This window comes from Pseudorca crassidens, chromosome 19, assembly GCF_039906515.1.
Source record: "Pseudorca crassidens isolate mPseCra1 chromosome 19, mPseCra1.hap1, whole genome shotgun sequence".
Lineage (NCBI taxonomy): Eukaryota > Metazoa > Chordata > Mammalia > Artiodactyla > Delphinidae > Pseudorca > Pseudorca crassidens.
The window spans coordinates 20,653,427-20,681,223 of NC_090314.1; the positions used below are offsets into that span (position 1 = coordinate 20,653,427).

Genomic DNA, 27,797 nt, shown 5'->3' on the forward strand with positions numbered 1-27,797 from the left:
AGGCAGAGCAGCGAGCGAGGGCGTCGGCCATTTTGTGGCTGTTTCCTGTGGGACACGGAGGTGGCGGTTGGGTCGGAAGAGTGAGAGACTCTTTGGCTAGTTTTTCCTGCTTGTTTTCTCCTCCTTTTTTTTCTGTCGGTAGAGCGCAGTTATGGGTCGCAAGAAGAAGAAGCAGCTGAAGCCGTGGTGCTGGTATCCTTTGTCGGTTTGAAGTCGAGGCCGAGCGGGGGCGCCGGTTGGTGGTGACCGGGACGGGGAGGCCTGGCTTTGGCCTATGGCGGAGAGTGGGATTTAGGCCTCGGGGTCGGTGGTTTGGTGGCTGGGCTCAGATTTGGGAAGGTTTCTCGGAAAATGGGGTCCCTGGGGCGAGAAGCTCTGTCAGTTGTGGGTCGTGGGACTCCGTGACTCAGGAGGGTCTTGGTTTGGTGCGAGCGTTGACCCGCGGGGAGGCGGCTTGGACCCCCTTCACCAAGGACAGAGTCCCCTGAGGAGTCTTCTGCCACACTCCGTTGTTTTGGTGACGGTTCAACAAAGGGACTTGAGCTTCGAGTATAGTACGCTTATTGACTCTGTGGCGGATAAGGGGGGAGCTTCCGGAGTCGGTCACCCACTCGTTTCTTTTTTCTTTTTTTTTTTTTTTGTAGAATCGGTGGTTTAGTAAAGGCTTATGTTAGTCAACCCTGATTTCGACGCCCCCCACCCCCCCCCTTTTTTTTTGCTGGGGGTTGGGGGAAGATCTAGCTTCCGCCTCCCACCCACTGACGCCTTAATCTTGGAGAAGCGTTCTCTTACAGGGTGGGGTTTCTTGTTATCTTTTTACCTGTTTTATTGCAGTGAGAAAGTGCCTCTTAATAAGGAAACGTGGCGTCGGTTCCCCCCCCCCGAAACGTTAGTAAACTTTACGTTTCAGTTGATTTTATTTACTGTCTGGTACCTAAAAACGCTGCATTTATTTATATAATAGTTGAAAACCGGTTACAGATTTTGTAAAGTGCTTTTAGGAAAATCTGACAAGGGAGAGAAGAATTCTCAGTATTATTAACAGAACTTACCTGTGAGTTTATATACATTTTTGGGCGACAAATTCGTACGGAATTGCAAGCAGCTTTGTGGATTGTTCATAGGAAATTGTCGCAATGAACTTATTTTCAGATTCTAAATAATATAAACGTTAAATTTTAAATGTTAGGTAAATTCTTAGTATTTCGATTATTTTTATCTTCTAATTTTTGAAGATCTGTCCACATTAACTTTGGGTTTGTTTTTTTTAAAAAACATTTTGAACCCTTCCAGTTCACAGTGTGCATTTGTAAATGTTGAGACATTGAACAAAAGAAAAGTTAATTTCACATAAATCTGTGAAACGCGGGAATTTGACAAAACTATACTGCCTACTGAGATGTGTTTATTTAGGGGTGGTGAAGAGATAATGTGAGATTGTGAGCTTCCAGGACATTGAAAATTCCAAAATTATGTGGCAGGTTAATCCTTAGTTGTATAATAAATATCAAAAGTAGACTTTATATAAAGTACTCTTGGTTTTAGCTGTTGCCTGTTTTTAATGTTACTACTATTCTCTTTCATTACAGATTTATTTTTTATAGGCAGTGTCACTATTGTGCTAGTTTTGTACCTTAACAATAGTCATCAGGTATTGTAATAGAGATTTTGATGATGAGAAGATCCTTATACAGCACCAAAAAGCAAAGCATTTTAAATGTCATATATGTCATAAGAAATTGTATACAGGACCTGGCTTAGCTATTCATTGCATGCAGGTAAGGAGTTTCTTTCGTATTTAATTTTTGCTCTCTTGTAGTTTGGAAACAACATGGAAAAATCTTGAATTTCTCTTTGATAGCTGTAGAGTTTTTTTTGTTGTTGTTTATTGCAAAAGGTTAGGTAAGATGACCAGTAAGCTTTAAAATTAAAAAAAACCCTGTTCTTTAGCCGTTGAGAAGATAAACAATTGATTTTTCATGTTTAAAGAGTTTATGCTACTATTTACCTTTAAATTATTGATAATACCTTTTATCCTAGATTTAGATGGGTGACAATTAGGTTAAGATCACGAAGTATTTTGTCAGTACTTGGCTAAGAGAACAAGGATCAGTGATTTAAATTTTGTGGGCAGTCTGACCAAATCCAATCCCATAAGAATTAGTACATAATTAACCACCATTACTCACTGTCTTTGAACGATTTGTTAAAATCTGTTGCCTGGGGCTAAGCTACCATTTATCCCATGGACCTCTTTTGGAATGGTGGCGTTGTGTTTCACTTAATAATTTCTAGGTTTCTTGAGTTCTTAACTACTAGGTGGGGAGGGCTTTGTAATTTATATTTTTGAAGATCTAATAAGTACCTTTTTTATTCAACATTATTTCTTCTACTTTTGCCAGTCCTAGAGCTGCCTGAATTTTTGCCTAATTGGACCCTAGAGAGATGTGAGATGAGCAAATCCCCATTCATTGGAAACTACTGTTGGTAGGAGGCAGGGAGGTAAATTAAAACAAGATATTGCTTCCCTGAGTTTAAAAATAAGTTTATAAAGATCTGTTTCACTCCAGTCATGTCGCTATAATAGCAATTCAGTATCCATTTAAAAATATGAGACCCACAATTTTCCACTGTGGTAGTCACTAGTTACTTGTGGCTATTTAAACAGAAATTTAAAACTTAAAACTTCAGTTCCTCAGTTACATTATAGTCATATTTCCTGTGCTCAGCCACAAGTGACTGGTGGATGACTATTGTATTGGATAGTACAGATGCAGAACATGACCATTTATCACAAAGTTTCTGTGAGACAGTACTGTACAGTGTTTTAGGCACTGAATATACAGCAGTGAATAAATTAAAGTCATCATTGTGGAGTTTAGATTTACATTGTGGAGGAGAACAATCTATAAATATTTAATTTTATGCTGATATGTGACAGAGGAAACTAAAACTAGGTAGGGGTTAAAACTAGGTAGGGGGGATAGGGGAGGGCCACAAGGTAGTACAGGCCTGAATGAGAAACTGACATCTGAACAGAGATCTGAAAGGAGGTGAGGGAGAGATTCCAGGGAATAGCAGATGAAAGACCTTCACTTCAGGGGCATTCTCCTATATTGAGGGCAAGGACAGCAATGTGCTTACTTTACATAGGAGGGTTTGCAGGCTATTGTAGGCCATTTTCTTTAATACTGAGTGAAATGGGAGGTTTTAATTGAGATGTAACATGCTTTGGCACACTTTTTAAAGAGTCATTTTGGCTGCAGGGTTGAGAGTAGACTGTAGAGTGCAGTAAGACCACTTAGGAGACCAGGCAAGAGTGTTCCAGGCAAGAGGTGATGGTGACAGAGAATTTGCTGATGAATTAGATGTGGAGTATGAGAAAGTGAGGAGTGGAGGATGTTCTGAAAGTATTTGGCCTGAGCAGTGTGAAAAGTGAGTTACTGTATTCATTTGGCCCTTGGTATCCACATCTGCGTATTATACCGCAATTGAAATTCGGTAAGTTGAATCCACGTGTACAGAATCCGTGGATACAGAGGGCTAACTGTACTGCGCCATTTTATATAAGGGACTTGAGCATCCTTGGTATTGGGGGGAGTGGTCCTGGAACCAGTCATGCCTTGATATCAAGGGACGACTGTACTGAAATGTGGAAAGCTGCAGGAAAAATAGGCTTGGGGATGAGGCTATCAAGATCATCTTATGTTAATTTTGAGTGTGGGTATGTTAGTTTTGAGATTTTGAGGACTGTTGAATATCCAGATGGAGATGTCATATAAGCAGTTGAATCTACAGGTCTGCAGTTCAGAGAGGTTGGAGCTGGTGATAGAAATTTGGGGGGATACAGTATAAGGATGGCTATTTTAAGACATGATATTATATGTCCTTAGGGAGTAGAATATAGATAGAAAAGTGGTGCCAACGACACCACCATGGGCCACTCCCAGCATTTAGAGGTCAGAAGATTAAGAGAAACCAATCAAGATTGAAAAGGTAGGAAAACCAAGAGAGTAGTGCCGTGGAAGCCAAGTGAAATGTTTCAAGGAGTGAGTTATTTATTGAAGTCAAACGCTGGTGGTAGGTTAGTTAAGCCCAGGACTAAGATTGGATTAACCAAACTAGAGGTCATTGGTTACTTGCCAAGAGTGATTTCCTAGAATGTAGAGGATGAAAGGCTGATAGGAATGCTTGCAAGAGAAAATGAGAGGGGAAACTAGAGGTGCTATTTCAAGGAGTTGTACTATAGAGAAGAGCAGAGAAATGGAGTGAGTGGAAGCTGGAAGATTAGTTAAACTACTAGTAATAATCTTTAATTGACTAAGTGCTTCTGTTTATATGTTCTTACCATAATTTCACAGGAGCTTGTGAGATAGGCATGGCAGTTAAATCAGACACATGCTGGAGTTTTATAGATTAGTTTAGGACATTAGTAATTTAGATACTTTACATCAATGTTTGCGCCTATCTTTTCAGCCGAGACCATACTAATTTCTACTATGTAAGACTCTAAGAAATCTAATTCTGGCTGTAACATAAGGTTGGGAAGATTTTGAGTGAATGGCGTTATTTTTTCTTCTCTTTCCAATACCTTTTAATTAAGATATTTCTTTCCTTCATCACTTAGAAATGTAGTGAAAACTAGTTAATGTGTATGTGAATGTAATTGTATTTTTTCAGAGAACATATGTATGAGTTACTTCATCTGCCTTCATCAAGAGAAGTAACATGTTCCAAAAAATTTAGGAAATGGTGATTGTCATTTATTGAGTAGCTTTATTCATGGATCTTTTAATCACAATAAGATAATTTGTGAATTTGATTTGCATATCACTTTTAAAAATCTTTGAGATACTCTTCCAGGAAAATACTTAGTTTTCTTTAATTACCTTTCTATTCTTCCATGAAAGTGTCTTGGAAGGAAAGAAAAATTGAGTATTACTTGGACCAATATATCCAAGTCATTAACCTAAATAAGTGGTTCTCAAACTTGAGTATGCAAAGGAATCACCTTGAAGTCTTGTTAGATAGATTTGCAGTTCCACCCAAGAGTTTCTGATTCAGTAGGGCTCAGGTGTGGCCTGATAATTTGCATTTCTTATTTATTGTTTTAAAATTTTTATTGGCGTAGAATTTGCATTTCTAATAAGCTTCCAGGTGAAGCTGATAATTTAGGCAAAATACTTTGACATCCTTTAGCCTAAGGTAATACCTTTTGCAGAAGAAACCAAGACCGACAGGGATTTTAGCATATTGGCAAAAGTTATTTGCGTTTGAGGGTTAGAAATGTTTGATCTAGCAAAACCATACTGTGAAAAAAGGTGCTAGATCCCCAGTGTTTTATTTTACAATAAAACCTCTGAAGGACTTCTTTTTGTGATCTGCCAAATAAATTCAGAGGTGGAAAATGACAGGATCACTACTGTGGCAGTGTTAAGCTCTTCAGGTGACTCATTAGTTACGGGTAATGCTAATTGGAAATGTCACTTTTGTGGTTTGTAGCTACTAGCTGTCTCAGGATACATTCTTGGAAAATTTACTTATTTTAATACTTAATTTTAAGACTTCATAAGCTTTACTTAGTTCACACTTCCCTGATTTGAGTAGCACTATTAGTTCATTTTTAATAATTCAAGCAATCAGGGTTATAAGGTAAACTTGAAATTGTTTATTGAGCACTTGCTATGTGCTTCACATTGCCAAGTGCTTTTTACATACACAGTATCTGTTTTAATCCTAAAAATGACCCCAGAAGTTAGGTGCTGAATAGGTGAAGTAAACTGAGGCTTAGGTCAAAGAATTTGCCTAATCTCACATAGCTAATAGGCCATAAAGCTGGGGGTTGAATCCACATAGTCTCACTGTGGAACCGGTCATTCTTAACCATTATACTAAGTGGTCTCTGAGTAATATAAAAGTACTCTTTAAAAGACTTTCATGAGGCACTTTTGTTTATCTAATGGAAGGTTTTTGTTTTGTTTGTGTGGGGTCTTTTTGGTTTGTTTTTTAATGTTAGGTGCATAAAGAGACAATAGATGCAGTACCAAATGCAATACCTGGGAGAACAGACATAGAGTTGGAAATATATGGTATGGAAGGTATTCCAGAAAAAGACATGGATGAAAGAAGACGACTTCTTGAACAGAAAACACAAGGTAAATGCTAAGATGTATGCTTTTTCTTGATATAGCTTAACTAGTGAGAGTATTATTACAATATTTTCAAGTATAAATTTAATGGTAGATGTTAGTTCTATTCAGAATTTCAATTTGAGGTTTTTTTGTTTTGTCTTATGTTCGAAGTTAATGTATCTTATTTGTATATGTGGTAGCATTTGGATCATTCCATACATTTTATTATATTTTTACTCATAACTGAATTCCAGGTGGATTTAGCAAGTGTTGAGGCCTTTGAAAAGGAAGGTAGCTTGTTTTGATTTATGAAACCACTAATTGTAAATTTTTTTAGTGGTGTATTTGACTTGGGATTTGCAGCCCTCTCCTATCCAAATGATAGAAACTTACTAATAAACTACGAAATCTTTTGTTTTGAAAAGCATTCTGGAGAGGTCAGACTAGTTTTCATAGTTTACCTTTTGGAGTGGAATAGAAAGCTGTTTTTTAAAAGTATAACTGCTTTAGGAAAATGTTCTTTACCTGCCATAGAATAGGGAAAGGATGTTAACCTTCTTGCTTAATACAGATTGAAAAAACATTTAAAGAGTAAAGAGCAGTGTTAACTGAGTTTTTTTGGAAGAAAAATCTCAGGAGCTACTTGCACTGAAATAAAAATTTTAAATGTTGAATGTCTTAAACTTGCTTAGGTTTTCTTTTTTTACTCTATGGGAAAAATTAATTTAAACTTTTTTAGCAGAGAGTCAAAAAAAGAAGCAACAAGAGGATTCTGATGAATATGATGATGATGACTCTGCAGCTTCAACTTCATTTCAACCACAGCCTGTTCAACCTCAACAAGGCTATATCCCGCCAATGGCACAACCAGGACTACCACCAGTTCCAGGAGCACCAGGAATGCCTCCAGGTAGCACATAAGGCTTCTTACAATTTAACACTCTCAGGTCTTTGTTGATACAGTTTAGAAGTATTAATTTTTTCCTCTTAACCCTTTTTTATTTTTTTGGTTGAAATACTTGTTTGTAGGCATACCTCCATTAATGCCAGGTGTTCCTCCTCTGATGCCAGGAATGCCACCAGTTATGCCAGGAATGCCACCTGGGTAAGAAAACTCTTTTAATTGACTTGTGGGCTTGTGCCTAGAATGATCTTTTTCAACTTGGGTGTGTTACATCACTTAAATGTTACTTTGCTGTGTTTTTTTTTTTTTTTTTTTTTTTGCTTCTAAAAGGTATGGGCTCTGTAACTATTAAACTTACCTAATAAAGGGATCTACTAATAAATTTAAGGAATATAAATTTGACTCTGAAGAGAATAGATTTTTGGGTTTTAGGATGTATGTAGGCAGCCATCTGCTTCAGTTGCATCTGATGTAATTAAAGTAGTTGGTTGTAGATTTGAGTTTCTGAGATTCAAAACTGTCCATGACACTTCGTAGTTGTGAGAAGAAGCAAACTCTGTAAATGATTTATTTGTCAAGTCATCAAGAACTAAAATGAATATGAGGTGCTCGTGCCCATCACTTTTATTTAAATATTGTTGGATGTGAGAGGTATACAATACACTTTCCCACTGTATTTTGAAAATCAGTTAGATTTTGATTTTGTCATACATTTTCACAGATTGCATCATCAGAGAAAATACACCCAGTCATTTTGCGGTGAAAACATGTAAGCATCTCATTCGTAATGTAATTCAGGAGGTATAATCATAATGTCATTTTTTTGTGTGTTTAATGGTATCTATTAAGTTGACTTCAGAAGTTTTCTAATCTTCCTCACTAAAACTTCTAAACTTTGCAAACTGATTGACACAGATCTCTTAAAGGAGGGAACTAAAACATCTGTGAGGAAATCGTAATAGACTCATATAAACAAAGCATTTTCTAATTGTGCAGCTGTTTTCCCCAAACTGCTAAAAGTAAGGGGACTTAGTAAAAAGGGGTGATATTTAAGAAAGAGTATATATTCCTTTGCCAAATTACGTGCTGTGTTACTATAGAAGGTAATTGATTTTTCTTCTGATAAAACCTATATATAGAAGTTATTCTGATAAGAATCCTAAATCATTAATTCACAAACTTGGTAATTTTTTAAGTGAATTGGACACTGATATTTGAAGGTGAGCTCTTTTAAGGAAAGGAAAACAAATATGGGTTGTGTTTTTAAGTCCTGGTTTAGTGATAGCAACTTCGTACATGAAAAGTAGGGATTCTGAGTTTACTTTTGATTATCTTTAATTTTGATGGTAGTTTTTCCGTGCCTGTCCAAAACAAATCTTTACTCCACAGAGTACATTCAGTATTTTCTTTTTGAAAAAATCTGATAACTCTAAAATATAGAGGGTTTTTTTTTTGATTAATATTCTGTGGATATTTTCCAAGTGAGACAAAAGGTGATTTTGTTTTCCAGTTACGCACATTTTGGATAAGGCCTCTTGTTTATATTAAGGAGAGTATAATAATTGTTCTCAATGACTTTAAATGTATTAAAATGTTCTGTTAACAAAGACTGAATTTTTTCCCCTATTTTACTGGTAAACAAAGAGTTCGCTGGTTTTTAGGGAATTTATTTTGATAGAATTGTTTTAGTGTGTTGTGTGTTCTTTCAGCTTGATTTGATATTAGGGGTCCAATTCAAGTCTTATCTATTGTTGTTTCAGGCTTTAGCCAAAATATTTTCTAATGTTTTATACTGTTAATTAACTTTAGTTGTCTCTTGAAATTTGCTTTCTAATAGAATGATGCCAATGGGTGGAATGATGCCACCTGGACCGGGAATACCACCTCTGATGCCTGGTATGCCACCAGGTATGAAATGTTAGACAGTTTCCTTTTTAATATGACAGAAGTGCTTTATTCTTAAGTATTTTAGACAGCAGATTTGTGGGCATTGGTGCAGTTTTTTTTTGTTTGTTTTTTGCGGTACGCGGGCCTCTCACTGTCGTGGCCTCTCCCGTTGCGGAACACAGGCTCCAGACACGCAGGCTTAGTGGCCATGGCTCACGGGCCCCGCCGCTCTGCGGCAGGTGGGATCTTCCCAGACCGGGGCACAAACCTGTGTCCCCTGCATCGGCAGGTGGACTCTCAACCACTGCGAGGTGCAGTTTTAAAATTGGTGTAATTTTTAAAGTTTCTATAGGTTAGTGACTTCTTTTTAAAATTACTATGAGAAATGTGATGATCTCGTTTTGTTCTGAGTTCCGAGTTTTGAAATAGATAGTAAAAGTAGTCCTCAAAGCCACCAGAATGAGTCACTGAGCCTGTGACTTAAGAGTGGTTATATCTGTTAGGAATATTTTAGGCAAGTACTGGAGACTCTTAACAAGTAATAGAGAAATCCAACAAACTATTAAACCACGTAGGTATTTATTATCTCACTCAACCTAAAAGTGGTAGACTCAGTGGCTCCAGTGATAATAAGAACCCATACTTTAAAAATTTTCCACTTTGCCAACCTTAGCTTTCTCTCTCAGACATGTAACTCAGTAGTTATAAAATCTCAGGCAAGAAAGGGTGCTTTCCTTTTTCTTGTATTAGGGAACAAAGTAACTTTCCCAGAATCCCCTTAGCCTCTTACATATCATTGGCCAGAAATAGGTCTAATGGAGCTTCTAGGTGCAGGGAAGCATGGGAAATAAGTATCTTGACTTTTTAGCCTACAGTGTGGGGAAAGGGATTTGGTTAGCCCAGTAAATGTGCCACAGAGGTCTTCATGAGGCTTTCTGAGTCCATTGCCTAGCGTTTTAATCCTAGCAAGTTTGGTTTGCAGTCCATAGCAGATTCAGATGTACTCAAGTGATAGTTGGTTTAAAAGGAACAGAAAAATCAGCAGCAAAATTTGAACCATGCCAGTGCAATCATTAATTTATAGGCAACAGCTTCACATACATCATGCTCTGAGATAATTTTAGGCATTTAAATGAATACAGAAAAATAACCTATGTTCATTTGGTAATGTGAAGTCAGTAAAAGTTTTAAGTTACATTGAGGAACTTCAAAGAATGCCGAGTGGTATATTTTAGGAAAATTTGTGTATTTAAAGCACACTTAAAGGAATAACTTAGTTTCTGGAATAATTTTTATGGGTATTTGACCTATTAACAGTTTTTACTGTAGTTCGCATTAGAGTTCTGGAAACATCTGTCTGTTAGATGATTGAAATAATTCTATATGTTTCAAAAATTTGCTGCATCAGTAATATCAATAAGCCTAATTGTTGGCTTTGCCCATATACAGGGTTTCTAGTGGTATCTTTCACGTCCCAAAATTCTGAAGAGACGCAAAGGTGTAGAAAGTTGGAGGCAAAACTGTTCCAAGGGGGCAGGTGCCCAAGTACTTTGGGCTTCATTGAGTTCAGCAGTCAGTCGTCAGTATTGATAACTTCGTAGTATAGAATCTTGTTTTGTGTGTGTCTGTGCCGTACGGCTTATGAGATCTTGTTGGTTCCCTTACCAGGGATTGATCCCGGGCCATAGCAGTGAAAGCCGAGTCCTAACCACTGGACTGCCAGGGAATTTCCTTGAATCATTTTTAATTTAATTTAGTATGTTTTAATGGCAAAGTTTTGAGGAAGTATTTTTTCTGAACTAAATGTTTCAGCAACAAGGTCCCACTCCAGTATTTCTTCTCTGCAGGTATGCCCCCTCCTGTTCCACGTCCTGGAATTCCTCCGATGACTCAAGCACAGGCTGTTTCAGCGCCAGGTATTCTTAACAGACCACCTGCACCAACAGCAACAGTTCCAGCTCCACAGCCTCCAGTTACTAAGCCTCTTTTCCCCAGTGCAGGACAGGTAAGGTTAAATTTCTGAAAAAGAACGTGCTTATATTTAAAGGTAAAGTGGAGTTGTTCACTGAACTCTTTGAAAATGTCAAGTCATTTTAAAAATTGTAATCTTCTTAATACAGTTTATTAACTATACTGAAGAAGTGGTGTTCTCTTCCATTTTTGCACACATTGATTTCCTTTACTCAGAAGGTTGACTGGAACCAGAAAATAGTGTAGTATGTTATTTTTTTGTAGTTGTGAACTCTGGTTATTCTTAGCTTTAGTTAGAAATGAAAATTTAATTTCTGGGAACTTAAATACATAAAAATGTTATGAGGTCCTCCTTTACCTAATGAGCTATGAGTAGAATGAAAACCAAAGTCAAAAAATCCTAAGACCTTAGCAAATAATTTTTGGGCTCTTCCCTTTAGTCTAGAATTGTGACAGACAGTAGTGCCTCACTGTTGCTGGAAGGGCATCATTTAATGTCTTTTGACCTAGTCACACTCATATTTCCTACTCGTCCTTTTTTTTTTCCCTCCCCAGAACTCAGAAGCAAAAAATCCTTTTATATATAGTATGTACATAATGGTTGTTACCTTCGCTTTTTCACCCCAGTTTGATTCAGAGTTAAGCAGATGTATTTAATTCATTCAGAATTGAGACACTCAGGATGTATGTTCTTCATTGTTCACCTTAAAATTATCCCTTAGATGTTTTGTTTTTTCAATTTTTTTTCTGTTTGTAGTTGCTAAATTAAAAGCATTACTTTTTAAGTACATTAACATGTTTTTGAGGTGGGGGGTTTTTGTTTATTGTTTATTTTGTTTATCCTATTAATAAACTTTTGGCAAAAATTGTAGTTATCGATGGAGAATTGGATTGAAGTGTCAATAATGCATCATAATTCTCAGTTTAAGGTTTCAGTTTTGAAATATAGTGTAAAACATTAGTTTTAGGGGAAAAAACCTGTGGTTAATTAGGTTTATTGGTGTAGAATTTAGAAAGTGTTTTTGAGGCTCATAGTGTCACTCTGTTTATTGTAAATGCATTAACTGCCTGCCTCTATAAAACAGATTTGATTGCATTGTATTTTGCATTTAGAAAAATGCAATCTATACTGAAAAAAAAAGTCTACCACGTGGCTTATTTTCACCCATTTGTTTGGAGACTTTTCATTGTTTCCTTTCTTTTATGCTACAGATGGGGACACCTGTAACAAGCTCAAGTACAGCTTCATCCAATTCAGAAAGTCTGTCTGCGTCTTCTAAAGCTCTGTTTCCTAGCGCAGCACAAGTACGCAGGAAGTTGCAGTTTAAAATTGTTAAAAATGGCTTTATAACTTCATTAACCCTTTGGACCCTACTTTAAAACTAAATCTTTTCCCAAAAATACGTTTAATTTTTCTAAAGTAAAATTAATGGCTTATAAATCAATGGTATTTGAAAATTTGAACCGCATACTAATAGAAAAAAATATACCCCAAACTCCTATGGTTCTAAAGGGTTAAAAGCATGTAAGCAGTAAATGCATTTTAGTGGCCAATGGTTAGCCTGATGCATGATTAAGCTATTCTGTTTTATGCTGTTTAATGCATCACATATAATGTAAGGAAATTTAGTACTCTGCATTTGATTCTAAAAGTTGGCCTAGTTTACATGTTTCAGATGTTCAGTGTTATGAAAAGTAACAAATTTATTACTTGGTAACTTTATACTTAAAAGCTTACTAAACTCTTTAGTCCATCATAATAATCTAGCCATTGTTAATTGGGAGGGCATTGTATTACTATATAAAGAATACTTCTGAAGGACATATTTTTAATGTGTCACCATTGGTAGTTATTATTTATGTTATACTTAGTAACTGAAATTTATCCAAACATTTGTATTCTATAATTTTTAACTTTTTTTTTTGAGCTCCTTGGTAGATTAATTTTAAAAAGGAATTTAGAATGATGATAATAGAAAATATGCTATTCCATTTTATGATAATATCTTCAATTAGGAATAAATATAAAGCTTTGTAAATTAAGTAATTTCTGGTGAAGAGATAGATGATATCTGAGAAGTTACATAAGCAGTCTAACTTGTTTCTTGTTTCCACTGCTGTGGTTTGGATGTACATCTTTTGGTATTATGTGTTATCTCGAATTTTGTGGATTGTTCATGATTTTAACTTTCAGTTTTGTCCCTTATTGAATGTTAGTGTCTTGTTTTTAAGTTAAATAGGTAGTAGATATATTCAGTTTTGGATTTTGAAGTTTTGTTGATGAAAGATAATGTTTTACAGGCTCAGGCAGCTGTCCAAGGACCTGTTGGTACAGATTTCAAGCCCTTAAATAGTACCCCTGCAACAACTACAGAACCCCCAAAGCCTACATTCCCTGCATATACACAGTCTACAGCTTCAACCACTAGTACAACAAATAGCACTGCAGCTAAACCAGCAGCTTCAATAACAAGTAAGCCTGCTACACTTACGACGACCAGTGCAACCAGTAAGTTGATCCATCCAGATGAGGATATATCGCTGGTAAGTTGTTTACATTTTTTACTAGCAGAGTTTGATTGAGTACTGTGGTAGCAACTTGTCCATTTGAAAAGTTTTAATTTGTATACCAGTGGTCTTATGATCTGATTGAATGCTAAGTGATTTTTATCATTCTGATTTTTAAGAACTACAAAACAAAGTGAATATTGCATGTTTTGATCTTAGATACATCCCCCCTAAGACTATTTCTAAAAGAAGACAGTAAGTTGGGTTCTTACTCTCTCAAAAATTATTTTTGTTGTTCATAAATTTAATTAATTGAAGAAACAAGTGTGAGAGTCTGCAGGTCCCTTGCAGTCCATATACCTTCTTCATTACACAGTTTCTTGCTGAAGCAATTTATAATTTCTGGAAAGTTGTTCAATATAACGTGCTTCAAATATAAAAATAGGTAACGTTTTCTTAAGGCATCAAGATTTTAAGTTGGACTGGTTTGTGGGGTGAAAGTAATTGGGATGTAAGGGAACATTTAAAAATTAGTCTCACTCTGTAAATATAAAGACTTTAGATGCTTACCTTCATGCTTAACTCCCTGTGTTCAGATGTTTCACATTTCACATATTTTTATTCCTAGGAAGAGAGAAGAGCACAGTTACCTAAATATCAACGTAATCTTCCTCGACCAGGACAGGCTCCCATTGGTAATCCACCTGTTGGACCAATTGGAGGTATGATGCCACCACAGCCAGGCATCCCACAGCAACAAGGAATGAGACCCCCGATGCCGCCTCATGGTATTCCTCTTTTTACATTTATTTTATTTAGTGGATTTTCTGAGTGTACACATGAAACAGATTTATCTGCAAAGTGCATTGCATTTAAAAGTACAAGGCAACAGACTCAATCTATTTTTTTGTGTTTTAAATGTGTTTTTTAGGTCAGTATGGTGGTCATCATCAAGGCATGCCAGGTTATCTTCCTGGTGCTATGCCACCGTATGGGCAGGGACCGCCAATGGTGCCCCCTTACCAAGGTGGGCCTCCTCGACCTCCGATGGGAATGAGACCTCCTGTAATGTCGCAAGGTGGCCGTTACTGATCTTACTTCATCCAGTCTAATAGGTTTGGAGATTAAACCTTTTCTCAACTTGTGCTGTTTATATAGCCAAGCTTCCGTCAATAAGGCTTCATTGTGACTTTAACAAACATTATCTTCCCACATACCAGGAACTATTGGACATTTATTTTACATGGGAAAATTTATTTGGAATAATAAAGCAGGAACTTTTCCTGAAGTTGCAATTTATACTGTATGGCTTCTTTTTCATGTTTCATCTAGGTTTTTAGAAGTGAAGTATAGTAAATTTGGTTCGTTATATTGTGAAGGCGCTGGAATTACATGAACATACCACCCTAATAAAGGCAAGTTCTGTAAGCTTATGTTGCTATTTGTAAAGTTATGCCTTCGCAGCATTTCAGATGCTGTTGGACTTCATGTCCCCAACCTAGCTTGGTGAGGGCTGTAACTGTCTTCAAGTACCTGTACATTGGAAGTCTGAATGTGTAACAATATTTAATGTATTTAGAGTTCCTCATGTTTCAGGGTTTAAGAAATCTGACCCACCAAGGTCATGTGACTTTTCTGTACTGTTAAACTTCATTGTAATAAAATGAGAGAAAAATTTATGCCTTTTTATTCATAACCCAGCTGTGGACCACTGCCTGAAAGGTTTGTACAGATGCATGCCACAGTAGATGTCCACATAATAAAATTCGTAGTTATACCAATGCAGTTTTGATATATCATTGGATTCTGTCTTTGAATTGTAGGTTGTTCCTTAGCTGCATGTTTTAAACTGGACAGTATATGTAGAATTGTATGTTAGTTCTTCAGTTGACAGAAAAACTTAGATATACCTATGAGTCATTACATGGGTATGAAATCTTTGTATTGTGTCACCTTTCCACCCCCTTGGTGTGTCAATATATGTTAGCTATCATAGATATTTGAAATGTAAACCTTAATATTCCCTCCTTCCTGCTGATGTTTAGAGCCTAGTGCCAGACCCATTCATTTCCTTCTGATTATTTTTGAGACTGCGGTACTGTGTGGACCTCAGAAGCTTTTCAGGTGCAAACTTCTAGAAGCTTAGGTGCATGCAGTAATAGCCTTCTGTACTGTTAATGACTGGTATATATTCTAATGTTATGATGAGAATCTAAATGTGCCTCTGTTAAGATGGTTAACAGATGGATTTGAAATTTTTTATTATGTTCCTGGAAGATTATTTCTTTGATTAAATGGCTACCTTCTGTTATTATTAAGCCTAAATGGCTTTTTACTGTTAACCTTTTCATTCTTGGAAATTTGAATGTTCAACTGTGTCCTATGGAGAACTTTTCTGTAGAGATGACTGCTATTATTCAGTATCTTACGTTGCAAGTCTCATATATTAATAGCCTTGTTGACCTCTTTTTGGCATCCATTTTTTTGATTTTCATTTTTACAGAGTACTTTTATGACTAAGTATCAAATGACCTGTACAAAGTATCATTATTAATATATTATGAACTCAGGTTTAGTTTTCCTCAATATAAAGTTAAGACAGCTAAGAAAATAACATTTCTTTATAACCTTTATGTGAAGGTGTAGGTATAAGGCACAGAATCTGAAGTTTTGTTTAAACAAAAGAAAGCTTTAACCATATAAGAAAATACTGAAAGATGTTTTAATTATCATAAAAGAGTGTATATAAGTGACAAGTAAAAGTCATTCATCTTAAACAAAACATTGTAAGTATTAACAAAGCTGAGTGTTATTTTAAATCTATTTTGCTCCAGTGGTTTTACAGCTCCTGTGCTATTTTTGAGGGTCAAAAAATTTCATAGTTTGAAAAGGCAACATGCACGTATCGCCAAGAATGCATTTCTTTCTGCTGCCAGCAGCCAAGTCTCTACCCCTTTCTCACCAAATGCCTGTCTACGTAAATACGTAATAGAAATTATCATATACTTCTTAAATTTGGCAGCATGTTTATCATACTGCCAAAGAAAGACCTGTGTTGAAAATCTTTTAAGGTAAAAATGGCATAATTAAATTTAGAATTATTAAATAGGAAATATTCTCCCAAACCAAATTTCTCTCAAGCATTTCATGTACAGGCTTATCAACAAACTACGGATGGATTATAGCAGTGGGGGAGAGGAATCAGGAAGAGGGAAAAAAATGGGTTAGTAATGTTTCAAAAATTATGCAAAGCTTGATTTGCATTTGATGCAAAGAGAACTGATATATTGAGGTTTGTTGCTATCTGAGGTCAGAAAGGAGAAAATATTGCCACTTCTAAAGAAATGATAGAATTCTAATTAAAAGTTAATTCAAAATGTTATGCATAACACTTAGGCACATCGTTCATCTGTTGTATTTTGTAGGTATATGGCTCAGATGGTGCCCATTTGGTATATTTAATGTGCAATTTGTGCATGCATCAGAGTGTAATTAAGCTTCTAGAAAATACCTTTTACCTAATTGCTTCTGGGGTCCATAATGTGGTTAAATCACGAGTGGAACAAATTATGTTGAAATAATTAACTCTGACTTACGCTTTCTTAAAGAATAGATGGAGTTGAAATAAACTTCATCTGCCCTCACAGAAGACAGCTTTGGGACTTGGTATATACCGGCAGGCATTGTGATTGCTATAATTTAGGAAGTTGTAAGATTAATGGGGCTGCCAGTTTTGGCTCTTACCTTACATCCACTGTTACCACTTTCTTTAAAAAAACAAAAACGATTTTTGTCTGGCACTAGTTTCTATTGTGTGTATGACAGTAACAAGACCAGCAGGTGAGGATCAACTTTTGAGTGACTGCTGGATATCATTTGATTTGAATACTATTTTAGCAATCTTTCACACTTTTACTGTTAGGAATGGGGTAAATATTCTTTGAGCACTCCTGTTCCACTGATCAAGTCACATACTGAACTTAAACTCAGTTTAATTAAATTTAGTTATTTGCAGAGGTGGGCGAGATTCCCAGTAAAAGTATGGGCTCAGAGTGGAATTATAATGGACAATAGATTTTTTTTTTTTAAAAGAGCTACTCTTTTTTCCTTTGCTTGCTTGATCATTGGGATTTTTTTAAATGCATGTCTTTTAAATTAATTGGGTAATGTTTTTCTAAAATTAAAATTTTCTTCTTCCTATAGCCCTGCCATAGGACAGGCTGAGGCTGAGTCTCAGTGTTGCCCTGTTCAGTCTGAGGCAAGTGGGATTTATTTTATTCCTTATAGGGGCTTTCACAGCTTTATGGCTGTTGGATATTCATGTCCCCAAACTTGCAGCAAGTTTGGTGAAGGCCCCTAAATTTAATTAAATTTAGGATTTTTATACTCTCTTGGCAGAGAAGGCTCTATATTAATATTCACGTTTGACTGTGGTGTTAATAAACAGAAAAAAGTATTTGATATATGTAATTTTATCTAATTTACTTTGTGTTACATAATATTTAACAGCCTCAGTAAAGGTGATGTTATTTATATTGAACTTGAGTAAATTGACAAAATTTGACGTTCTTGATTTGGAGGCATGAAATGTTTCATTCAAATTTTCCCTTTCACTTTTAGGAAAACCTTACTGGTTATTTTCTCCTCAAACTATTAAATTTAACCTCAAGGATAATAATCATTGGAAATGCCACTGGATACTGAAATCTGCATTTTTAATCCCAAAGTTATGCATTGAACGTTAAGGTTGAAAGGTCATCTGGAAATGCTTGTGACTTTTAATATTTCCAAATTTCACCACATTAGAGCAAATGTTAATGTAGAGCCCTGTGAAAAGTGGGAAGATGGTGTGTATGTGTGGTATGTATGCGTATACACTACACATTTGATATTATAAAAGAGTTTGGGTATTACACACTTACCAGTATGGATGGATTACAAATTTTCAGGCAGCCAAACTGAAATTGTTTCACATAGTAAAGTTTAGTATATTGAATTGTGGTTTTGGAACGATTATTTTGAGTTTCATTTTTATCCTTACTGAACAATATTTGATGCAATATGCACACATGAAAAACACCCGTGTTTGTTTCCAACTAAAAATTGCTTTTATTTGGTGGAAAAAGTTGTGTTTATGTGTGTATGTTGTAGTGGGCAAGTAACGGGGGAACTGAAAGAGAGGCCAAAACATTAACTTGGATTACTTTTGTTCCTTCCCGTGTTAAAGCCACTGTTCTATGCAGATAGCATTTTCCTCTGAACAGTAACAGTTCACTTATAGTACAATGTTAAGCAAACCCAGGCTTGTGTTTCTATGTGGTTTTAATTCTTGGAAACATAAAGAAGAAAAATGAATTAAATGAATTCCAAATTTTCACCTCTGTTATTAGAATATAAGCTTTTCTCTGTAACTGAATCATGGAAAAAAGATATTAATGTTTGAAAAAAAAATTGTGTCACAACAAAAAAATTCCACTGGAATATTTTACTACCTGCTCAATTACTGCATCTTTTAAGACTCCTCAGTTGGAGTTGTTTTCTGTTGCATCCATCATTCCCCAATATACTGAAATATTCAAGAGTGAAGTTGCTTGTCCTAATTCTAATAGTGATCATTGAAATAATTATAATTGAAATACCCTCTTAAATGCTTGAGTACTGGCGTGGGAGGGATTTTCTAAGGGAGACATAATTTGTTGAAGGTGATACAGATATCTAAGATGTAGGTTCTTCGATCTTTGTAGTCCTCTGACTCAGACAAATACAGTTTTGAGAATAACTTTCAGGTATCTATTATATCCACAGGTAAAACTTAGTAAATTACTGAAAGGAAATGTTGAAGTCACTTCTTTACTGAGATGAAATTTTGTTTAAGTAAACTGACACTTGTATCGGTTAGGGGATTTTTTAAAAAGTAGTAAACATGTTCCCTAAAATTTTGTGTAAATCAAGTATGTCTTTTTTTAAAGGCGGTATTTATCTACCTTATTGAATAACCTTTGTATGTTATTCCAAAATGAAACTGGTTTTCTTACTCTTTTATGGAAGTCTTCTAAAAGAAGAGATTCATTATAAGACTATTGACTATAAGGCAGAGTTTTGTAAGTAAACATTCTCCCATTTATGCTTCTGCTATCATGATTTGAATATTAGTATAGGTTATTCCTTTTTAGCCTTCTTTCTCAGTATTTTGTTTTCTGTCATCCGAATCATTTTAATAAATGATCTTTTGTTTTAATAGCATAGCAATCATCTGATATTTCTTGGCAAAATAAGCAGCTACTTTAATGATGTTATATATAGTGTCATGCACATAGTGGATATTCACAATTTTGTAATTAATGTTGTATTTTCAGAACTATAGTTTCAATATCTTGGCTCTTAGGCATCCCCTGTTATGAATCTAATTCAAACTAATACATAGCAAATGGGGAAAGCGGGACCTCAGTTTGAGCTCCCTAATTAAACATCTCCAACATTTCCAAGTGTTTTCATGTTCTTACTTGGCATTTTTGTAGGAAAATAAGTTTGAAAGTATCATGTTTTAAAAAACTAGATTTCTTCAGTAAGGCTCAGAGGAGAATTGTTTTTTATAAGCATTGTTTTTCTTGCTGTGGACTTCATACATTTTTGCATAATAATTTGGCCATAAAAGAAAGAGCCTTTCATTTTCTTCCCAACTCTGGAAAAACAATAGCTTGAAACTGTATTAGTTTGAAATTTTTGAACCATTTCTCTTTAAATCTGTTCAACTAATCTCATGTATGTTCTCAGGGGAAATTACATTTTACGAGTCAGGATATAGAAATCATATTAAGGCAGAAATTGGAGACCCAAAGGAGATCTTCACTGAAGCTAATTTGAACTATTTCTATTTGAAGCAAATTGAACACTGTATTATAAATGAAGACTGGTTCATGGTTAGGTTCTTTAGGAGGCAAATAATCACCAGCTTTATCATGAGAATATGTTTGTGTATATGTTGTAATTTTGGGCACATTAACTACAGAGAAGATACATGTGAGTAAACTGTTTTAACAGTTGATTAGTTGGACCCCAGCCATTAATTCCAAATGCTGTAATGGTATGTAAGGTTGTGATATGGCACAGTTTCAGTAATGTGCTGTGTGTTTGGTCAGGGGTTTGTGTAATGCTTTGTTTGTAAAAAAGGGGAAGTCCTTTATTGGAATTCTCCGGGCCTTTTGGCATTCTTACTGTGTCTGGGGTTTTTTTTTATCATTATTATAGTTAAGAATCATATGCCTTCGTTTTTGTTTAAATGTGAGGAACTGGCAGTGAAATTCATTGATGCCCAACTTGGATAAAAATGAAGAATGTTGTTTGCCCAGCTTACTACACACAGACCAGTAGTGATTATTTGGGTGAGAGGCCATTGTACAGTATCGTTAGACTTTTAAGAACCTTAAATGTAATGGAAGGTAATAGTATTTTGGCCTTGGTTTACATTTGTTATGCAAGATTTCATCAAATCATTTATTATAATGTAGCTCATTCTTAATATTTTTATTTATAAATAATTTGGCAATCAGATGAAAATAAACAAGGTTTACCACGTCATTTTCCAGTTTCTACTAATAAAACAAGTCTGCTTAACTACCCAAGTGGACCAAGGGAAGCGTTATTAAAGTTTCTGTAAGTTTGAGTTAGAAAAATATGGGAGATTTAGTTACTGAGCATAGCCTGCCTTTTAGCTATTAGCTTGTTAGTGTACTTATAGGAGAAGCAATAGAATGTGCTTTTCAGCCCATGTGTTTAAAATGGAAAATCTTTAATATACAGAAATGAAGTCAAGTATTTTAGAAGTTGAATTTAAAATATTAAAAATTGCTTGTTTCTGTGGGATGTGTCTACATGTACTTAAATTAGAAATTATCATGCAGAGATTTTTATTCCTAGATATATGTACCCCCCTCTCCTTTTAGAGTAACCCATATCTTTATAGTACACATACTGGAATATATAATTTATTAAAATTGAGAGGTGTCCAAGAGATATACAGTATTATTAACTCATTCTCATAAGGTCACTCTAAATTTAATAGCCAATATAAGGTACTTTTTGTAAGACAGGGAAATTTTTTTTAATGTAGTAATGTCAGGCTCTGAGGAAATTTTATGCACATTGACTTTTTAAACTATGAATTGAACTCCTCAGTTTAATACAATTTGTGTTTTTGTTAACTAGCAGCAGAATTTCAGCATTTGCTACTTACTGGTAGAGAAGAAAAATCCCACAGCCCTGCCAGTACAGGTTAGTTTAATCTGTAAGTACCTGATGTTCCTATTTTTTTCAAACATATCCATATAACCCACACCAGGAAGAAAGCTGTGCAGTTACTTAAATGTGAGTATGACATTGGACACTTCTAAACACTCAGTACTTGGGCCAAAGTAGCTCTAGGTTTGCTCACCTGAGTTGTAATAAAGGTGTGATACTGCTCCTTTATTATCGGGTTACGGTTAAACCTAAATAGATATGTTGTACATAGAAAGAAGACTGAAAGTTTTAATTGGCTATATGCTCATGTTGGTATATGGAGTACAGGTGTTTGGGTCCAGGGTCTCCTACTTAAGCCGCTCCTTGGTACTCATACTTACCTTTTAACTTTTTACAGTATGAATCAACAGATAAAAAGTCAAGTTTCCTCACCTCTAGTAGTGATAAATGGTGTGCAGTCGTATGCCAGAATATATTTTTATGCTGCTTTTTTGTTCTTAGATATTTTTAGTAACTCTTGTTGTAAGTACTAATTTTGTTCATCCTTTTTGTAAACTATAACCTGTTGGTGCACCACCACTGTGGGTTCATTTTAATTTGAACTAAGAAGAACCTTTTTAATATTCAGATGAAAGCTGACTACCCATCAAGAAATCTAGACACATTCTTTGCATATTCCTTTTGAGGAGCAGTGAGGACATAACAGGTTGTGAAAGTTATGTTAAAGTTTTTATTAGTTTCATTGGTTCTACCAGCGTTCATTGTTGTCTTGAACCATCCTTCAGAGATTTCCTTTAGCCTTTAAATATTGTGCTCTTATGTTGATAAAAATTTTAAATACTGAGGAGAGAAGAAGAAAGTATACAATTTAGTTTATACAAGCCTACCTGAACCATTCTGCTATTCTGTATGGCTTCCTCTTCACCTTAAGTGTAATATTGTATAATGTGAGTCTGTCCGTACAACTACTGATTTTTTACTCCTGTTAAAGTGGGATGGTGATAAAGACCTTGATTTATCAACCGATAATAAAATATATTTTATAAGATATCCACTTGTTTTTTAACATAAAATTGCCTAAGGGCTTAAGTTTCATTGCCTTTCACAGTTTAATCTGTATAAGAAATGGCGTAGATACAGTGGAATGGTTTTCCTTAAAACCATCTCTTTAAAGCTGCTTTTCTGGTGAGTACTATTTTATACTTTTATATATCACTATTTTTCCATTTAAATTTAACTTAAGTTGGACACTTTGATCAAAGTATATGAGTTTCTACACTCTTATTACCTGAATTGAGAATGTTAAGGTGATTATTTTACCTCCCTATGTTTCTCTAATAATTGGGGCTCACTTTTTTCCTGACCTTCACTTAATAGACTATATAACTGCAAAAACTTTAACATGTAAATTATTTCTTTTTGGTGAGATAGGAAAGATGTTTTTACTCAAAACTAGTGCTGAAACAATTTTTATTTTAACTTAAAAATTTTTTTAGTTGACAGGCAAAAGTGGTTTTTTTCCTCAATGCTTTTGGTTGCCATGTTGCATAGGTTTAAAATTTAAAGACCAGAATTTTTGTCTAGTGATTCTTGAGTAGTTAAGCTGGGAATAGAGTTGAAGGAAAGCTTGCCCAAAATGGTCATGCAGACTAATTGCTTACAGGAGTCTCTGAGTGAGGCTTGAGAATTTCAAATGTATTCTTAAATCATTCTAACCTTGCATGAAAAACTTGGGTTGGACTACTGATTTCTGGGATTGTGTATACCCGTGAAAATTAGCCTGAGCATATTTCTAATTACTTGATCCCCTGTTAAATCCCTCCGTCATTGTAACACGTGGATTTTTTCTCTCTAGCTTTTAGCCACATCCTACCTAACATCAGTTTATCTTAAGGATGTTTTCACATTGTATTTCCTGCTGTGATCTTTGTAAGCCAATAATAAAAAGTCAGCTCATGCTTTTTAGTATGAACAGTGATAGTCTTCTAAAATAAATCTGAAAATTTGAATATGTGATAATGGTAATGTATTCTTCTAGATAAGCACTACACAAAGTGTGGACCCTCAATTTATGTCTTTAAGATTTAAAGTGAAGTAAATTTCTAAGGAACTCTGTCCTTTCCTAGCAAGGATAAGCAGACACTGAAAATTTGGTAAGTATGTAACTAAATGCATGTAATAGTGATGAGAATAAGTAGCCAAATTTCCACAGTTTAAGCTAATATTTAGATGTGAACAAGAATTCTTAAATCTTTGCGACTTAATGAATGTGTCTAGAATTTTTACAAATTTGTGTGCACACTGATTAAATTGAAATGTACCTTACTCCTTTGTCTGCATTGTTTTCTTTTTATTTTCTATGGTGTTTTACTAATTTCATATTTCAGGGTTTTTTCAGGGTAGAAATAAGTGGCGGGTAAAGAAAATATCTTCAAGAATAATTATTTAAACCTCCCTATCTTAAAACTCAGTGATGACTTTCAGTTTACGTAGGCCTTCTGTTTTTCAGCTCCAGTTAAAGCTGACAGTAGACAACTGATCAAAAATGGGAAAGAAATCTTTGTGCTCTTCCTGGAGTATTGTAGGAATCATCGTATAATAATATTAAGCCAATGCTGGATTTTCATGGAAGGAGTGGTTTTTAAATAAGAGAAAAAGGTGGTGAGATTTTGGAATCTCTCCTCCCTGGAACTGCATTACTATTAATAAGAGTAAATAGAGGTTAAAGTGAAAACATTTAATTACTACAGCAGGGAAGGTGATTTATATCTGAGCGGTATGTCTACAGTTTTCTAAACTGGTATAGCATTATTTTGTGAAGTGGTACAAGATCTTAAAGGGTTGGGACCCGGGTTGGGGTGTTGGGGGTGGGTGGCTTCCCTCCATTCAGTCTCCAGGTTTCACTCCAGCATTGTACTGGCAAGGAGGGAAGTGAAGAGCAAGTCATACAAGGGGTATGATACGATGATAAGGAGGACCTGAACAAAACAAACAAGGGAGGATAAATGCTAGTCCATGTGTATGATTAAATGGTCTAGCTAAACAAAAAGATATTGACTAGTGGCATAACCTTTAGTGTAAGTAAGTGAACTCTCTGATTTAAAGGTTGTAATTAAATACTAGCTTTAAATTATTACCAACTTTAAAACTCTAGCTGCCCCCCAAAAAAAAAATCATGGGGGAATTCCCTGGCAGTCCAGTTAGGACTCGGCGCTGTCAATGCCAAATTCCTGGGTTCCATCCCTGGGCAGGAAACTAAGATCCTGCAAGCCCGCAGCTTGGGCCCACCGCACCCCTCCCCACTCCCCAAAAAGGAAAATACTAGCAATTAATACTTGGAATTTTTTTGGGCAGGGTGTGTTTAAAATTTTTTCTTAATACAAGTGGTAGTGCATTTTGGGTTTTTTGCGTTACGCAGGCCTCTCACTATTGTGGCCTCTCCTGCTGCGGAGCACAGGCTCAGCGGCCATGGCTCACGGGCCCAGCCGCTCCGCGGCATGTGGGATCTTCCCGGACCGGGGCGCGAACCATGTCCCCTGCATCGGCAGGCAGACTCTCAACCACTGTGCCACCAGGGAAGCCCAGTAGTGCATTTTGTCACTTTGACATAGCACCTGGAAGCTAGTGCATAAGAAAAATGGATGACCACGTTTATAGTAGTTAACTATATTAAATTTTAGCCTACTGGTAGGGTTTGGATGGAAGAGATGTTCCTAGGTGTTCTTTAGTGTATGGAGCCATGTAATTATTAGAGCTCACAAAAGGCATTGAAGTGTTTATTTTCTTTCTCTTGAAGTCATCTGGGAGCGCTTGCTAGGCTTTAAGAAAGCCAAAACTACCATTTGAGAAATGGTGCTTTATTTTCATATTGGAAGCAATTTTCAGTTTGTGTTTTCTTTTAAAGTTTGAAGGATTTTTGCTTTTGCATTATTAAAAGCAGGCCTCTTTTTGTTCCAAGGTAATGATTGACCATTAATAAACATTTGAGTGCTTGTTCTTAACAAAGATGAGTAAAAATTTTTTTCATTTATTATTTATGATACTTGTCTGAGCCCGTTTTATTAAGTTGTATCCAGAACAAATTCTATTGAGAATGAATTGTAATGATACACATCAGCTGTCCTGAACAGTTTTTGGTATGCCTTGGGAAATAGAATACAAAGTTATTTTTATTAAATATGGAATGTGTATTGGGAGAAAGTAAAGGGTAAACGAGGAGGATTAGACTGTGGGTATGGGGTAATTGTGATTAGGTATTAAGGTTGAACAAGTAGATGGGGCCAGGAGTAGCGTAGTGGTTTAGACTATAGGCATAAAATTAGACCTTGCAATCAGATCCTGCTCCATCATTTAGTAGTTTTATGACCTTGAACAAGTTAACTTCTCTAAAATGATGGTAATTTTCCTAGACTTGTGAGAAAAAGTTACTGTGTGAAACAACTTAGCCTTGCCTGATGGATCAGTGGAAATGGCAGGGCTAGGGACGGGTAGGCAGTTATTGAAAACCTAAAAATTTCATTTAGTAAATATGAATGCCTATGACATGTTTGGATACTCTCCTGTGTACAGATAGACAGGGAATGCATCTCAAAAGGGACCTTGGAGTTGAGGATTTAAGAAGCCAGCCATTGCAAAAAGTCTTGTTGGGTAACAGTATTACAGGCAGAAGGAATAGTATGTGCAGAAACTGAGATGGAAAGGCATAGCATCTTGGAGGAACAAAAAAATGAAGTATATGAGTGGTGGATTGGGATGGCCTTTGTACAGCTTGGAAAGGTAGGCCAAATCACAGGTCATGGTTTGAATTTTATTCTAATGGAAGTCATTGAAGGACTTTGAGCTGGTGAGTAGTATAAATGATTTTTAAAAGGTCATTCTAAGTTGTTTGAGGGTGGGGGGATTGGTGGGCAGTATAGGGACTAGTTAGAAGGCCAAGAACCTGGCTCTAAACAGAACTCAAGAATAACTGATGTTATGAATTAATATGGCTTAGATGATCATTGGAGAAGAAGTTAGATGATGCCAAACCTAAGCACAAAAAAAGTAAAAAAGATTTGAAAGTTAAACTCTTACACATGGTTTAGCCCACACCTGAGCGTTCATTTAGGAAATGTTTATTGAAGATCTGGTAAGGCATTGAGAAAGCTTCGGTCTTTTTAGATTTAAGGATAAATGCTAACACAGGAAAGTGAAAATGCCCTCTGAGGAAGTTTGGAGGACAGTAATTCCACCTGCCTTGTGTCGGGAAAAAGAGGCATTTGAACTAGGTCTTGAAGAGTTGTTAGGATTTGGACAAATATGAAAAAGTGTTAAGGGAATGACTGGAAAACCCAACAATATAAAGAGGTATGTGAGTGAAAGTTGCAAAGAATGAGAAGAAAATTTAAGGTGTGTCTGTAAAGGTCCTTGAATACCACATTAGGGATATACATTTCCTCTAGAAATTGGAGTGCCTTTGATCTTCACTGATGAGAGTTTCGTTTTGGTCTCCACATCTCTTCAGAAGCATCCACAGTCTACCACCAGATGACCAGACACCGTCACCATTTCCTCAGTGCCACTGTTCTGGTGATGTGGAGTAGTAGGATTCAGGAACAGTAATTGGGCCTGACTGCTATTGACTCAGTCAAGTTAAAACTAGAATTCCTCCTGTTCACAAGGACTAGCTTAAAACGTTTTGGCAGCCCTCTGTATCTCACACTTTACTTGGCCACCGTCTTGTAATCCCTCAATTTTTTCTGTCACTTTCTCTCAGTAGTAAGACTGCTCCCCTGCTTCAAAAACCTTTCTGTTAGGCCCAGGTAAATCCTATTTTACATAACTGAACTCTTTATAAAACCTTCCCCAGGGCTTCCGTGGTGGCGCAGTGGTTGAGAGTCCGCCTGCCGGATGTAGGGGACACGGGTTCGTGACCCGGTCTGGGAAGATCCCACATGCCGCAGAGCGGCTGGACCCGTGAGCCATGGCCGCTGAGCCTGCGCGTCCGGAGCCTGTGCTCCGCAACGGGAGAGGCCACAACAGTGAGAGGCTCGTGTACCACACACAGAGAAAACCTTCCCCAAAACTGGTTTTCCACAGTCAGTTTCTAATAGTTGGCAGAGTGAGTGTGCTGTTCATCCAGCTTATTTGTACCTGGAGTTTGAAAGGATCAGTGAGCT

The 27,797-nt window shown here is 36.0% G+C and overlaps 1 protein-coding gene across 18 annotated transcripts in view; it reads left to right on the top strand.

Annotated features, from left to right (window-relative positions):
• ZNF207 (zinc finger protein 207) overlaps positions 1-27,797 on the top strand; it is a 57,697-nt gene continuing 29,900 nt past the window's right edge. For 5 of the 18 annotated variants that reach the window (XR_010937538.1, XR_010937543.1, XR_010937540.1 and 2 more), the window contains exons 1-13: positions 1-192; positions 1,652-1,778; positions 6,017-6,155; positions 6,871-7,041; positions 7,161-7,236; positions 7,757-7,804; positions 8,873-8,943; positions 10,770-10,927; positions 12,106-12,198; positions 13,195-13,437; positions 14,030-14,189; positions 14,333-14,816; positions 17,605-27,497. Coding sequence is in view for 1 of the 18 variants with exons in the window: in XM_067716081.1 (XP_067572182.1) it covers positions 152-192; positions 1,652-1,778; positions 6,017-6,155; positions 6,871-7,041; positions 7,161-7,236; positions 7,757-7,804; positions 8,873-8,943; positions 10,770-10,927; positions 12,106-12,198; positions 13,195-13,437; positions 14,030-14,189; positions 14,333-14,493 (1,488 nt within the window). In the remaining 17 variants the exon portion in view is untranslated. Of the gene's footprint in view, positions 193-1,651; positions 1,779-6,016; positions 6,156-6,870; positions 7,042-7,160; positions 7,237-7,756; positions 7,805-8,872; positions 8,944-10,769; positions 10,928-12,105; positions 12,199-13,194; positions 13,438-14,029; positions 14,190-14,332; positions 15,183-17,604; positions 27,498-27,797 lie in introns of those variants that run through there. The other 13 variants (XR_010937549.1, XR_010937550.1, XR_010937548.1 and 10 more) reach the window with 13 other exon arrangements.